The sequence below is a fragment of the Pteropus alecto genome, unplaced genomic scaffold (genome assembly GCF_000325575.1).
Source record: "Pteropus alecto unplaced genomic scaffold, ASM32557v1 scaffold164, whole genome shotgun sequence".
In the NCBI taxonomy this organism is placed as follows: Eukaryota; Metazoa; Chordata; class Mammalia; order Chiroptera; family Pteropodidae; genus Pteropus; species Pteropus alecto.
This window is the reverse complement of record NW_006439568.1, coordinates 7,969,750-7,985,557: the sequence shown is the minus strand read 5'-3', so window position 1 is coordinate 7,985,557 and position 15,808 is coordinate 7,969,750. Positions and strand designations below refer to the sequence as shown.

General features: G+C 41.2%; 1 protein-coding gene across 6 annotated transcripts in view; it reads right to left on the bottom strand.

The window, feature by feature from the left end:
* SAMD12 (sterile alpha motif domain containing 12) overlaps positions 1-15,808 on the bottom strand; it is a 361,188-nt gene that overhangs the window by 317,719 nt on the left and 27,661 nt on the right. For all 6 annotated transcript variants that reach the window (XM_015593031.2, XM_015593030.2, XM_015593032.2 and 3 more), the window contains exon 2: positions 5,559-5,737. In XM_015593031.2, the coding sequence (XP_015448517.1) occupies positions 5,559-5,737 (179 nt within the window). The remainder of the gene's footprint in view (positions 1-5,558; positions 5,738-15,808) is intronic.

Sequence of the window (15,808 nt, the reverse complement as noted above, 5' to 3'; positions counted from 1 at the left end):
CCTGCTGATAGGCTGATCTTAACTCCACAGCCAGAGTTGCCACGGAAACTCAAATTCCAACTATTAGAGCATTTAAAGATATCACTTCCAAAACAGTCTCCTATTTTGACATTTTTTCTAATGACTGAAGCACATGTCCTCCAAGGCCCGAGGACAAGGGTCAGAGATAATGTTAACACAACACCATTTTCCATTTTTTCATCTCGCTCCCATATCAGAGAACGTCAACGGCTTCCCATAGCGCTGTCCAGTACAACTCTCCATGATCTTCTATGTCCGTGCCATCCAAATCAGTAGCCCCTGGACACATGTAGCAACTGACCACTTGAAATCTGGCTAGTATGACCAAGGATACGAGCTCTCCATCTTATTCAATTTCAATAAATTTAAAGAGCCACATATGGCTTATGGCTAACACTGGAGGTGGAAAATAAATCCATGTTCCTCATTGTAGCATGCAACTTCACTTCAACATACTGTCCTGACCTGTTTCCACGAGAACCTATACTCTGAGGAGGCTGCTGCTGGGCACACCTCAGGATGCCTGCTGCCACGTCTCGGGTCGAGGTACGTAGGCTTCATTGCTAAGGGCGCCTTCCATTCTTATTGCTGTGTACTTGAATTTTACCCAGACTTCACAATGCAGGTCAAGTCCTACCTCTACTGGAGCACTCTCTCTGGAAGCCCCAGCCCCACTGCTCTGAGAGGCAACGGCTACTTAACCTCAGGCTTAGGCCTGTTCAGGAAGGACACCATCTCTCAAAGGACCGTTACTTAACTGCTATGTGAAAGTGTACCTAGTCTGCAGGAGCACTGAGCTGGCCTTGGGCCTTCAAGATAAGAATGGAAAATAAAAAGACTGGTGGGAAACAGAGGCTGTGTCTTCTCTGTGTCAAGGACACTCATTCTAACCTTGGCCCTGATCCATGGCAGTTGTATGTGCCCTTATGTGGGTAAGGGGACAAGAGAAGCTGTGTACCTTCATAACTCCTGCGCCTCCCGATGAGATGAAGGTACTACACCGACTCTGTCTTGCCTTGCACCCAGCTGTAAGGCTAAGTTAACGCAGATTTCGCGTCTTGAATTTGTGGTGTGGCACATTCATTCTCATTCTCTTTCTCTCTCTCTCTCCCTCCCTCCTCCTCTCCTCTTCTCCTCCTCTCCCCTTCTCCCCCTCTCCCTCCCTCTCTCTCTCTCTCTCTCTCTGCGATTCCCAAGTGCTCGCAGGCATTCAGGACTTACATGGTGAATCTTTTGTGGATCCATATTTCAACTGGATCTTTTTTTTTTTTTTTTCAGCTACACTGAATGCTGCCCTATAATAAGGCTTAAAAATGAGCTTGGCTCTCCACTGCTTTGCCTTTGGCCTGTAAGAGCTGGAGGTAATTTGTGGCACAGACAACCTCTTTCTGGAATCAGAGTTCCAGTCTTTTGAGGAATTGGGGCCAAAGGTCCCCAAATCACATTCTAAGAGAGATACAAAAAAGGATGATTTTTTTCCCCAGAATAGATGAATAGAAGATACATTTTTAAATAATGAAAGCAATACAAATTCCAGGATCAAGATGGCAGATTAAACTCACTCTACAATCTCATCCTTGGGCTCCAGAAATTTAAAGATACTAGAAAATATACTTTTAAATTAAAAAAATATTTTTCAATTCTGAGCTTAAATCAAGGAAAGGAAATCTCTAGATGTGAGAAAACCACGGCTGTGAGGAGCCACAAGCTGACTGTGCCTGCTGTAACTCTGGAAGAGGTGACATGCTGAGAGACTGATTTCAAAGCCCAATATGGCCAGACTCAAAGTATACAGAGCCCACAGGTATGATACGGAGCTGGAACCAGGTTCCCGGTGTGAAGCAGGAAAATGCAAATGAGGGGACCTGATCTGCATAGTCAGTCAGTAACCAAAAGATAGAACATCAAATTGAAACATAATGTAACACCTGGTCAAAGGTGTTACATCTCAAAATATTCAGGAAGAGACAAACACAAAGCACCTCATCAGTACTTGCTCCTGCAGCACATAGACTAAAAAAGCACCTCATCAAATGGTCTCCACAAGCACACGTAGTCCCCAAGATAATTCACTCCCTTGACAAATAACTTACCAGCAAGAATTAGAAGCCACGGGAGGAAATACAGCATCCTAAAAGGCAGAATATGACTCAACAAACAGGAGAAGTCACAGTTGAGCATCTAGAGTTAATAGGGTACTCTGAAAAAAAGGCTTTAAATATGCTTAAAAGAATGCATATTAAAAAACAAAACAAAACAAAAACAAACAAACAAATAAAAAAACAGTTCAAAAAAGAAATAGAGAACACAGAAAGTTTTTCCCGTAATCTCAACTCCAGATATAAACTGTTGCTCAAGTTGGGGAGTAAACTCTTCCAAACTCGGTGATGCCTTTATACAGAGAAAGACATTTTGACATAAATGAGAACATGCTATACACACTGTGTGGTAACCTGGCCTTCTCTTCCTCTCCCCACTTGAAAATATTATCACACTCATTTTCCCACATAAGTATTGGTATAGACTGAATGTCGGGGTCCCCTACAATTCATATGTTGAAACTTAACCCCCAATGTGATGGTCTTAGGAGGTGAGGCCACTGGTAGGTGCTTAGGTAATGAGGAGCCCTCATAAATGGTATTTGTGTCCTTACAAAAGAGATCCCAGAGAGCTCCCTTGTCCCTTGCCACCATGTGAGGACACAGAGATACGATGGCCATCTACGAACCAGGGAGCAGGCCCTCATCAGACACCAAATCAGGCTGCACCTCGTTCTTCCCACCCTCCAGAACTCTAAGAAATAAATTTCTATTGTTTATAAGACATCCAGTTTATGGTATTTTGTCACAGCAGCCCGAACAGACTAAGATAAATACACTCAGGTTTTCCTCAACCTTATAAAGGGAAAGTTCTATTCCACTGTATGAATACATGCTGTTTCTTTAGCTAGTGTCCTATGAACAGACATTTACACTGTTCCAATGTTTTCATATTATAAACGGTGCTACTGTGACCATTCTCCTGCAGCCGTTTTTGCATATCTGGATGATTATTTCCTTAGGACAAGTTCCTAGAAAGAAAATTAGTGGCTCAAAATTATACACATACAAAATTTTGATAACTACTCTCTGACCATCTCCTAGAAAAGCCGTACCAATTTATATCACTGAGTGCCTTTAAATGCATGCATTTCTAGCCAGAGGATATGAAGGGGGGAGGGTAAAATCAGAGGAGGTCAAGTTACCGAAGATTCAATTATTTACCCAAGAAAAAAGATGACTCACAACTTTAATAACCCTCTCTATGCAACAGAAGAAAACAAATGTGTTTGTCCGTGCATAAAAGTAGTTCACATCGCCTGTGCTACAGAAGCTTCTGGGGATGGGATGCTGCAGGTCTGCGGGAATCACACCAACCAGAATACTCACTTCTAATTCCTTCCCCGAGCAACTACTGCCATCATCCAGCCCTCCATGAAAACATGAATACTTTATGTGAGCTTTAGTAAAGCTCCTAGTCTGTTCACTCCTACATATGATGTCAATGTGGAATCACTCGGAAGCCCTTCCGAACCCCACTGGTTGGGAGGTTTCATTGTAGATGAACTGAACTCAAGTGAATATGGTGTTTGGCATGTGGTCTATTCCTGAGGAAATGTTTACTCTAGACGACATTCTCGGTGAAGCAGGTTTTCAGCAAAGCAAATAAAAAGTGATCTAGAGGCAAAGGCAAGTGCTACCAAAGTGAAAATTCAGGATTTACTATAATATCACATATTTCCAATAATTCAGAATAAGATCATATCAGATGTGAATCAAACTTTTTATATAACCAATCAGTTTTGAAAATAAAAAAGAGATAGTCTGGAAATGTTTAATTAAATTTGAATTAAAATCAAATATCAATAGTTTATTTTTCTCCACTCTAGTTTTTAATGTTTTAAGCACCCTTTTGAAAAGATCCTACTCAAATTCTATCTTCCTAGCCAAAGACCATGAAGACTTTTTTTCCTTACTCATTTAATACTCCTGTGCAGCATCAGAGATTGATGATGTCAAAATAGGGCTCACTTATTTCCAGCTCTTCTCACAAACCAAACTTCAATGACCATCAACCAATTTCCTATGAGGTGCAATTTCTCTCACCTAACATGTCTAATGCAAATTATCTGCAGTAGCTTCCTTGCTAATCATCCCCACTCTCCTCTACTACTAAACACACACACACACACACACACACACACTCTTAATATAATGTTTTTAATTATCCACACTGAAGAAGCAACTATGGTGATTATTCAAAACTGCGGATAAAACAAAAATTCACATTTGATTTTGGAAGACATTTTTTAGGGTGACGGAGACAGCAAAGTGTCTACAGGCATATCTTGTATCATTGCGCTTCACAGATGTTGCTGTTTTTTTTGTTTGTTTGTTTTTTGTTTTTAACACGAATTGAAGGCAAGATCTTCCATTAGCAAAGACTATGACTCTCTATGCAGTGGTCTGGAACCAAATCTGAAGTATCTCTGAGGTCAGAAGGTACTTAAGGTTTGTGTTGGGTGACTGCAGTATTTGCTTTCCAAGGCATAAGCATATTCATTCACTCAAACATTTGAAAGGAATTCTTTTGCAAGGAATGCATGAGGGAGAAACCAAAAACCAAGTAAAGACTAGTTCTCTCAGTTTCTAAGGAGCAAACTAATATGAACATCTTCAACGCTGTGCCCCAGCATAAGCATCTTCACTGATTTCAGACAAAAACCCACAGAGCTTCAGTTTCTTGTGGAAAACCTTACTAGTGAATCATTTATCCTCCAATTCCCAGTTTACCAATGTCTGTCTTGTACCTACATCTAGGATAAAGGCGAATAAGAACAAAGTGTTCGACTAAATGGAAGAATTATATCTTTCATTAATTAGGGTCCTGTTTACTATTGTCTACTTCACACGATTGGTACACAGACACAATAAGCCAGGACATCAAGAGTTTTTCACACAGTACCGGGAATATATGGACATATTTAATCAAATGTCAGTTATTATTGTGTTTCTCAGCAAAACCCCTCAATACTCATACTGCCAACTGGGCCTTTTACAAAATACTTCTACATGCACAGTATTACTTCATCCGTTCCACTCAATGGGGAAGGTAGCTTTTACGATACCTATTCCATAGGTGAAGAATCTGAGGCTGGGGAAGTCACGTGACTTGCCCAACGTCACCAAATGATACTTCTGAGCCTGGCAAACAAATCTTTCAGCTTTAAGTCCATGGTGTTCTTCTCTGAAGCCCATTCTATACTATCCTAAGAGCCTCAGGCTGCGAGACTGACCACAAATGTGTTTTGATGTCACCCCCAAGGGGATGCAGTCGATATGTTCATTTATTATTACCTAAAATCAAGAAGCAGAGTTCATTTAACAGAAGAAACAATGGTAATGAGTGAAAGCACCATCAGTTCTTCCCTGTGGTGGGACCACAGATATCAAAGCTGCAGTTTCAGAATCTCCTGAATGCACTGGATTATTACCTACCTTAGCAGTCTCGGCTTCTGCCTGCAGGCGCTTGGGGGTTCCTTTTTGGTCAAGCACCTTCTGGAAATTTTTGTTTTTAATGGATTGAGATTCAACCCCTTCACCCTCAATTTGTAGTTTAATGCCTTCAGCACGGGCAGGGTGATCAATACCCCGTGAATTCAAACCACAGTGGAGAGCTAGAAAAGAGAAAAAAAAAATTACCACTCAGAAAACAAATCATATGAAGGTGTGCATGGCAGACAATATTTCATCTGGCCTAAGTGGGAAGAAACAAGGCATCTGCAAGTTGAGAGGAGGTGCGCTAACCATGGGAAATAATTTGGTGAGGAAGGAATATGCCGGCGTAGGAAACCCTCAGCTCTGAAGTCAGAAAAGACTTCAGTGCAAATCCAGAAACCATCAGTTCCAAGTTGAGCAGGTTACTAATCCCCACATGACAGATGAGAATACCCAATCGGGCAACTTCATTACTGCTTCCCACACATCTCAGCCCCTGCAGTTCAGCTTCTAGCTCTGCCTGCATCTGGAAAAGTGCTCATTCTGGCCCCTTTCTTAATCTTCCTTATTCTTCAAGCATCCACCGAAGTCCACCCTCTGGCATTCATTCGACAAATATTTAGTGAGCACGTACACTATGCCATCCCTAGGTCAGATCCTGGAAACATGGGTGCAGACGTATGGCAGATGCTGCCTTCGAAGAAGTCACAATCCAATAAAAGACAAAAGCGGTCATGATTTTAAAACAGAGTTATCAGTGCTCATGGAAGAGAAGGAGAGAGCAGAATGAAAGGTTCCAGAAAGGCAGGCCTAGTGGCGTCTGGTTTTTCACATCTTACTTTCCACATCCTCTAACACAGATACTCCCACGAGTTAAAATTCAAAGCCCATTTTCTGGGGATATTTAGTCATTCAACAAATACTTAATGAGCCCCTCCTATGTACCCAGTACTTAATATCAAAGAAATAGCAGTGACTGTTATGGGGACCATACATTCCACCTAGATGACCCCCATGAACCACCAGGAGCGGAGGTGTGGGGGCCTGTGGCTGTATATGTAACATGCAGATGGCACATATGTTTTGAGGTTTCTGTTAGGAAATTATCCCACCTCCTTGTGACCCTAATCCTTCATATTTCGTTAAATTCCCATCCTTATTCCCTCCCCTCTGGCCTCAGAGGATTTAAAGTCAGAACCTTAAATCCCCTCCCCGCTCCCTCAGGACTCGACTTCACCGGTAAATTCTTTTTACCCAACATCTTCGGTTTTCCCTTTTCTCATCGCTCTTCCTCTTCAACCAACTTGTGCGATTCTAAAAGTTCCTCCCTTCACTCTGGTCCCCACAGTGGTCAGGGTTTCCTCTTCTCTTCACCAGGCTCCTGAACAAGTATTTTAGACCTGAGAGACGTGAGACGGCTTCCCGGACGTGAGCTAAGGTGTCTTCACTCTCCACTCCCTCCTAACAGGCAGCATCTATTTCCATGATTTTCGATACAATCAACCTGCCAGTGACTCTCACATTTTAACCCGTCTTGAAAGTCCTCTCTCATGAGGTTCAGACATAAGTAAAACTGTAACTCAACATCCCAACTTCAACATATCACTGATATCTCAAATTTAACATGTTCAAAACTGAACCTGGGTTTTTCTTTGAAAACACATTCCCCTTTTCCGGTCCCCTCCAGTTACTCACCCAGAAACTCGAGTCACCCTCAACATCGCTCTTCTCCATGATTCACTACATCCCTTTCATCTCTAATCAGATCCAGTTCTCTACACCTGAAATGCTCCTCAAATCTATCCACTGCCCTCCACGACCCCCCGCCCCCAGTCTACATTGCCCACATCCCTCATCCAGATGGCTGGCCAGCCCAGCTGCTCTTCTTCACTTGACCCCCAAAATCCCATTAAAAAGATGTGTAAGTCAGACCATGAGAAATTTCCGAATGGCTTCATTTTACGCTTAAAATATTAAAAAATCTTTAACATGGCCAACAAGACCCTTTTTTACCTCTCCACCTCCATCTCCCGGTGACCCTCCCTTCAGTGCACTCCGACTCACACGGCCTTGATCACGCCAAGTTTTCTCACCTCCTGAACCCTCTACATGCTTCTTTGTCTGCAACGTTCTCCCCCATTCTTCACCTAATTCCCACGCATCCTTCAGGTTTGGGCTTAAATACCACTTTGCATTTGCCTTCTCTTTACCTCCTTCCTCATCCCCACCCCATGTTCAGTGTGTGCCTGGAACAGTGAGTACTCAACAAAATTTGAATGATCTTAAACTGATTGTACACAGGTCCATATGCATGTGACTTTATAACATTTTATATGGAAAATATCTGTGAATTTCTCTTCTAGCCTCTAAGCTTCCTAAAACTAAGGACAAGCCTATTTCATGGTAAGCACTTGTCATATATTAGTCTGGCTCCTTCCTCGGGCTCTGTGCTGGATCTCAAAGAATCTTCATGAAAAACTGTGAGACATAATTATAATCATTTCACAGATAAGGGAAATGAGGATCAAAGAGTTACAGTCACCAAAAAAAATGTCATACAAGTGTCTGCCGACGGTTAAAAAGATCATATCTCATTAAGGATGGAGACAATTTCACGTTTCAGATGAACAAACCCAAAATGGATTAAATAGTAAGAAAATTTATTAGCTTTTGGAACCAGAAGCCCAGTAATGGTATCAGTTTAGCGTTCGCCGATTTCCCAGTTCAATGGTGTCATCAAGGACTCTGACAGTTTTTTTTAATCTCTCCATTTAATCTTACCCATAACATCGCCTTTATCCTAAACCTTCGTCCCCTCATGGCACCTAGAGCTACAAGCTTCTGTTTCTCATCTAACAATAGAAAAAGCTTGGGTGACCACAGTTCTTTTTCCTCCAAACTTTCATCTTTTCTCACTAGACCAAAGTGAATCACATGTCCATTAGTGAACTAAAATCCTGGCAGTGGAGATAGAACTACCCTTAAATCAACTGACCTTCAGTTAAAGTCAATTCCCCAAACTACATCGCTGCTACTCAATAAGACAGAGGCCAAATAAATGCTGGAGAAGCAGCCACGATGCCCAACTCGGGCAGTGGTAGAGAACGAAACCTACAGAGCACGAGGCTAATTACTGTTACTATCCATCAGCTCCCCCAACTCCAAAGAACAGCCGACTTACAGCAAATACTCAATTCAGTATACTAAAATTGTGATTACCCAAAAAAGGTGTGCTCATGTAGGATGATGGGAGATTGACATGGGATGGATTTAGACATTAATGAGGAAAAGAAAAATGAAGAACTTTTATCCTTCTCTCTGGCATGATCCCCAGTTGCTTCTTGTCTTGAGATTCATGATTTAGGAATACCACTGAGCTGCTGGTTGCTTCCAATACCCCCTGATCCCCTCCTCCATCACCTCCCCACCAAATCAGACTCTAATGCATCCTTCACCTTTGCTCATGCTGGTCCATCCTCCTAGAAAGAGGATCTGTTCCACCTGAATCCTGCTTCCTTCTCCGGGAGGCTAACTCTAGTCAGCCCACCTGTTAACTCAGAAAGCCTAACTGGCTACCAGAGCAAGAAGCCCCTGGCTGTGCTCTCACCATGCACACAGACTCCTAGAGCTGCTTCTCCTCGGTGTATTCAGGGTGTCTGCCCAATTGATCTGTCTGCTTTGCCTACAACTGCAAGCTCTTTGAGGCAGGCTCAATCCCTTATTCATCTCCTTGATTGCCCACCCCCAAGAGTTCAGAACTTGGCATAGAGTAGGCACCCAAGAAACATCTGTTTACTGCTGAATGCATGAGTAATCTTTTCTCCTTCCACGAAAGAAAACTTTTCTCTGATAGTAAATACCTAGTATTCAAAAATGTAAGGTAGCCATAAATATGAGGTAGAAAATGGTATTTTGACTTTCTACACACGTAGCCTTCCTCTTCACGCAAATATTTTAACCCTCCATAGCTGTTCACTCCTTGCCTGCAAACCCAGTAGCTGATTTAAGTTTTTGTGCTTGTGTTTATGTAAAACCGTTTCTGACAGGCTTGGCTTTGTTTTCCCTAGAAATTCGTGTCCCTAACATTCATAAAGCAAACAACTTTCAAATGGCCTCTTACGAACTGTGACTGCCATCTCTTTGCTCATCGTGGAAAAGGGGCCCCTGTTCACTTTCTCTTTTCCATCCTCGCCTCTGCTCTTTACGGTTTCACTGAAGTTATTTACTCTGTTTAACGCGCTCAGCAGCCCAGAGGTCAGTTTTGAGACCCTCGTCCTGCTTCCCTGATCTTCCCAACCACCCGTGTGCCTCATGGATTCCTGGTTATTGAACTGACACTGCCGGAGACGCTGCTGCTGTCACTCCCGTGTTGATGTGGCCGATCCTAAGCACTTCCGAATGAAGAACTGAAAACCAAAACAGATTTCGCGCTTTTAACAGGGATGTTTTTCACCGCAAATGCGCATTAGCATTGCTTGGAGATGCCATTTTGAAGGCACCATCTCTTTTTCACCTGCGAAAACCCACTCCCTCAGAAAGTCAAACCCTTGTGCATTGCTGGTGGGACTATAAAATGGCGCAGCTGCTGTGGAAAACTGTATGGAGATTCCTCAAAAAAGTTAAATAGAATTACCATTTGATTCAGCCATTCAAGTGAAGAATTGAAAGTAGGGACTCAGATACTTGTACATCCATGTTCACAGCAGCATTATTCACAGTAGCCGAAAGGTGGAAGTAGCCTGAATTTCCACTGATGGATGAATGGATAAACGAAATGTAGTACACATATACAATGGAATATTATTCAGTCTTAGAAAGGAAGTTCTGACACATGCTACAACAGGGATGAACCTTGAAGACATGCGAAATGAAATAAGCCAGTCCCAGAAAGATAAACATTGGATGATTCCACCGATGAGGTACTCAGAGTAGTCAAATTCACGGAGACAGGAAGTAGGACAGTGGTCACCAAGGTATGTAGGAGACGGGAATGGGGAATTATTGCTTAGTACAGAGTTGCAGTTTGGGACAGTGAAGAAGTTCTAGAGATGGAGAGTGGTGACAGTTGCCCAACAATGTGACAGTACTTAACGCCACTGAGCCATACACTTGACAATGGTTAAAATAAAAAAATTTAAGTTATGTACATATTACATGAAAATGAAATTTAAAACAAACAAACAAAAATCCCACCCCGTCTCATTTCATCCACTTACTGCCTCCGTAAGTAGAAAGCTCCAAGGATGTTTTCTTTATTTAATGGTTTGAGAGTTTCTTTATCAATAATCTCACTGTGATTTTCAGTTAGAACATTATTTTTTAATAAATAATGATAGCGCAACAGCATCTGATTACTTTAGAATTTTCCCACGAAGGGCAAGTTCTCCAAAACAAGTCCCAGCCCAACGGGCAGAATTTCCAATTTCTGGAAGTAAGTCTGGGCCCTGCTGGGCCTGACATCTGAGGGATCCCATTCTGACATGACTGAGGTCACAGTAACAGACTACCCGGAAGTGTCAGACCTCATGTTGTCTCCGTGAGACGATGCAAGAAGAGACGTCTGATGTGCTGGCACTGCTGCATTCATCTGTAAGAACAAGTGGCTCCTATCTGCCAGGAAGCCACCCAGCTTCCCCATCCTTTCAATCCCGACCCGCACCCCACTCTCCCTGGAGTGAAAAAAGGGATGGACCCTCCTTCGAGTTGAAGGGTCCTTTATTCTGCACTTTGCTGTAAACGGAGGCACTGTGCAGACACTCCCAGTGGCCTCCCAGCAGACACTCACGGGCTGCTTTGGCTTCTTCACCAAGGGTTTCTACCATCACACAGAAACCACTCACAGCTCCCGAGACGTTGTGTGCTTCTGCTTTGATAGAATCAATCTTTGTACATAATATACTCTTCTCTTTTTTTCATGGATAACACTTCAAGAAATATTAAGTCCTCTCTTTCTTCCACTATGAAGCTTTAACTGATTATGCACCAATTATATCCTCGTAAGCAATGTTGACAATCACTTCTTTCTCTTATTACACGATATGTTGTGTGTGTGTGTGCACGTGCCATGCATTGCAAATACTTATTAACACGTCTGCCTAGTCTGTGACTAGGAAGTCACTGAAGCAAGTGACTTCTTACTAAGCTTTACAAACTTAGCACCTGGCCAAGTGACTAAGCTACAGCAGGTGCTCAGTCACTGTTTATAGAATGAGTAAAGGTATGATGGAAAGATCCTGAATCAATTCTACTCACTGCCATCCCCTTATGAATAACTTATATCTCTATTTTTCAAAAGAGCAAATAAAATTTGCTTCCAATCTAATTGTGCAATTCACCAAAAATATGTTAAGTCACAGAACCATAGAGCTGTCCTGAAACTGATTTACTTGACTGCCTTCTGCAGAGCAGAGAAGTGCCTGTGAACACTAAACAGTTGTACATATTTGGCACCTGATAAGTGTTGCTATATGAATGAATGACCTTAGAAAAAAATATACTCCAAACCCATCACTAGCTATTAGAATTGAGATACACTGTTTACAGGTCCATGTATATTTTTTGCTTCTAGTGAGAAATAAAGTTCCTGGAGGACACAGTCTATGTTTCATAGCTCTCTCATATAAGATACACATAACATTCTCCATGTATCGGCTTAATTAATGGAGGTGACTTACTGTATTCTGGATTCAAATGCCAATGAGAAGAGAGGGGAAGAAATAACATAGAACGTGAAGGGTTGGACGGCCCAAAAACACTATCACCCTTACAAGTTCGCCAGATGGCAGCTCTCACAACTATTGTGTGGCTGCTGGAGCTGGGCCTGGATGACACTATCCCGGCCAGATGTTTAGACCACGTGCATCTGTGTCAGGACATTGCCCCTTCCGTGCCGCATGAAGCACACTCACTCTGGCTCGCGTGGCTGCAGAGACAATTTCATCTTTGTAAAACAGTTTGTTACAGGGAACTTTGTTCTCCAAGGACTACTTATATGTAATCACCACATCAACTACTTGCTCTTCCTGCCCATGAAATCTGGAGTGGGCGATCTAAATACAGCTGAAATTAAAAAAATGCTTACCTTACATACTTCAACATCAGTAGTGGGGGAAAGGCCTTTGGTGATCTCTAAGACACACAAACATTAACAATTCATTCACACAGAGAATACAGAGCCAGATATATTTAGAGGTTCCATGTAGATTTAGAGGATTCAAGTGTCGGATTAAGAGAGAGATAGGTAAACTACACAGGTGATTTTAAAACATTTTTAACCATGATACTATACAAAACAGATTTCATATTATGGACCAGTGCCCAAACACATCTATATCTATGTATATGAATTAGAGATCTTATGAAACAAGTTTTTCTTTTATTACAGGTGATCTACTCTGATTTTCTTATGACCTTGATTTTTTAAGATAAAGTCTTACCTCTTGGATACTTCTGAGGAACTGTAATAGACATACTTTTCTCAATTCATCCCACTAAGAAAAAATAAAAACCTTGTACATTATATATGACAAAAATAAGATAACTTTGAAAGGCAGAGAGAAAGCAGACATCTAGGGACCTTGGAAGTCAAGGAATAATATAGTGGTAAGTTCCTTGGACTTCTTTTTTTCCCCATATAGTCCATACTTGAAGCTGAAAAAACCCACAACCTAGAAATGCCATAGGAGACAGACAAAAAATAAAACAACAAAAGCCTGCTCTCTCTAGTCAAAGGACCATGAAAGGAGCAGCCTAGCAAGACAGAATAGACAATAACTGCTGTGCTCCAACATCACAGATAAAAACATGACCCAACCACTCAGCAAAGGCAGAGTGGAGAACCTCGACTTGGGCCCTCTCCAGGCTATAATAAGGTACTCTAAAACTCCTAAAAGGATGGTGTCATAGAAGGCCAAGTAGGGAATCCAGACTTTCATCTCTGTCATCTGACAATGAGGCCGCCTCCTCATCCCTGCAGGGTTGAGATAATGTGGGGAGGCTGGACTTTCACTCCCACCAGACCACAGGAGGCGGCGCCTCCTTCCTTCCTGGCTGCCAGAGGAAGTCTGGTGGAGAGTCAGGACTTTCTCCATCACCGCGGGATAACGAAGAAGCCCCCGCCTCCCAGGAACCAACTGAGGCAGAGAAGGGAACCTGGATTTCTAACTCCACCGGCTCAGAGAGCTGTTAAAGCAAGCCAGCTAAAACAGAAGATTTAAGCAAGATCCACAGACTCATAATACAAAATGAAAAGATCTAAGTTTTAATCAAAAATTACTCATAACCAAGAACCAGGAGGATCTCAAAATGAATGAGAAAAGACGATCAATAAATGCCAACACCAGGATGACAGAGATGTCAGAATTATCTGACAAAGATTTTAAAGCAGCCATGATAAAAAAGCTTCGTGAGCAATTACACCTGACACAAATGAAAAAAAAAAAGTTTTAGCCAAGAAATAAAAATTCTCATCAAAGAAACAGAAGATAAAAAAAGACAAAATGGAAATGTTAGAAACAAAAAATATTGTAACTGAAAGTATAATAACTGAAAAAAAAATAGCTAAATGGATGGGCTCGCCAGCAGAATGGAAGAGACAAAGGAAGATTTACTGGAAAGGGTAAAGGGAACTTTCTCAGAAATGGAAATATTCTACATCTTGCTTTGGTTACACAATGCTATCAAGTATCAAAACTCAGCTGAACTTAAGATATATGCTTTCTACTGTAGGTAAAATAATCGAAAATGTATCAAACGAATACAGATACTAGATATGCTTTAATTATCTTTAGAAAGTTTGCAAGTGATTTTTGAATTATCTGTTTTCATCCATATCCCTCTCCCCCATCCAATAGAGAGCTACACAGCAATTCAAGTCCATGCTCTACACCTTTCTTGCTATGATATTTAAGAATGGGCAAGTTATATCACCTCTTTTCAGTAAATGGAAATACTAATATTATCATTAATCCTCACATTGTTATTGTGTTGATAAAGTGAGATAACACATACAAAAGACCTCACAACATGTGTTCAGTGAACCCCAACCCTCCATTTTTATCCCATTGCCCTCCCACATCACAGTCAGGAACTGTTAGCATTAATTTTAACAATTTTTAAACAAAATAGTAGCCATGTAATTTTAAAGGACATAGTACAGACTTGGAAAGTGTCAAGTGGCAATCCTAAGTGAGAGGGGCAAACTAAAGTAAAATTCAGTTTTAAAAAATTAAAAATAAATACTGCCACAGGGAAAAAAGGAATAGCTTTTCAAATATATAAGTAACCGTGGTGAGAATTGATAACGAGGTTAAAAATAAAGATAAAAGCAAATACTTGCACCTTGTAACATACTCCTCATGGACTGCCTTCTCTGTCACACCAAACTAATGGGGAAAAAAGTGTCTAATTGTTTAAATATTCTTTACATATTACAATCTGGTATTTCAGGAAGGAGGAAGAGAAAGTACAAGATTAACATATAGGGAGGACTTTTCATCACTAAGGCATTAGATATGAGAAGGAGAGAAAGACTTAGAGATCTAAGCGACTTTTTAAAGGCCACCATGAAAATGACAAAGGGGAAATGAAAACAAGAACTCTTTCATCTTTCATATCATATTCTATGTTATTATCACCACACCACGCTACTCGAGGGAATGAGATTTTATCTTCATCTTAAATTATTGTTTAGTCGGTAAAATCATGGGCTTTAGAGTTAACGAATCTGTACCACTGACTAGCTGTGTGGCCTTGGGCAACTTAATTTTGGTTGGGTTATCTTACCTATAAAATTGGAATAATCATAACTTTTTTATAATGCTTTAGAAGAATTAAATGAAAATGTATTTAGAGTGCTGAGTCAATGCCTGGCACCTAGTAAGTGCTCAAAAAATAGTAACCATTGCTATATGTATGTATTTCTTTGTTCCTGTTAATATCATCTTAATGATATTGATTTCTTCAAAGGCAAATACCTTGACCCTTGGGATACACATCGCATGCACAGACGACTCCACTAAAAGAAGAAAGAGGTGACTGGTCAGTGTGGTTAGGAAAGGTGGAGGGGGATCAAATGTCAAAGTCTTTAGGGAAGAAAAAGCTGGAAATTCTCTTGAAAGGGTTATCCTGGCAATAAAGAAAGCAGAAGAATACTTCAGGCAGAAACATAAGTATCTGCCAAGTCACAGAAATGTGAAAAAGGCTTGAGAGATTCAAATTTGACTTGATGAATGTGAGTGTTTTCCCTTTTC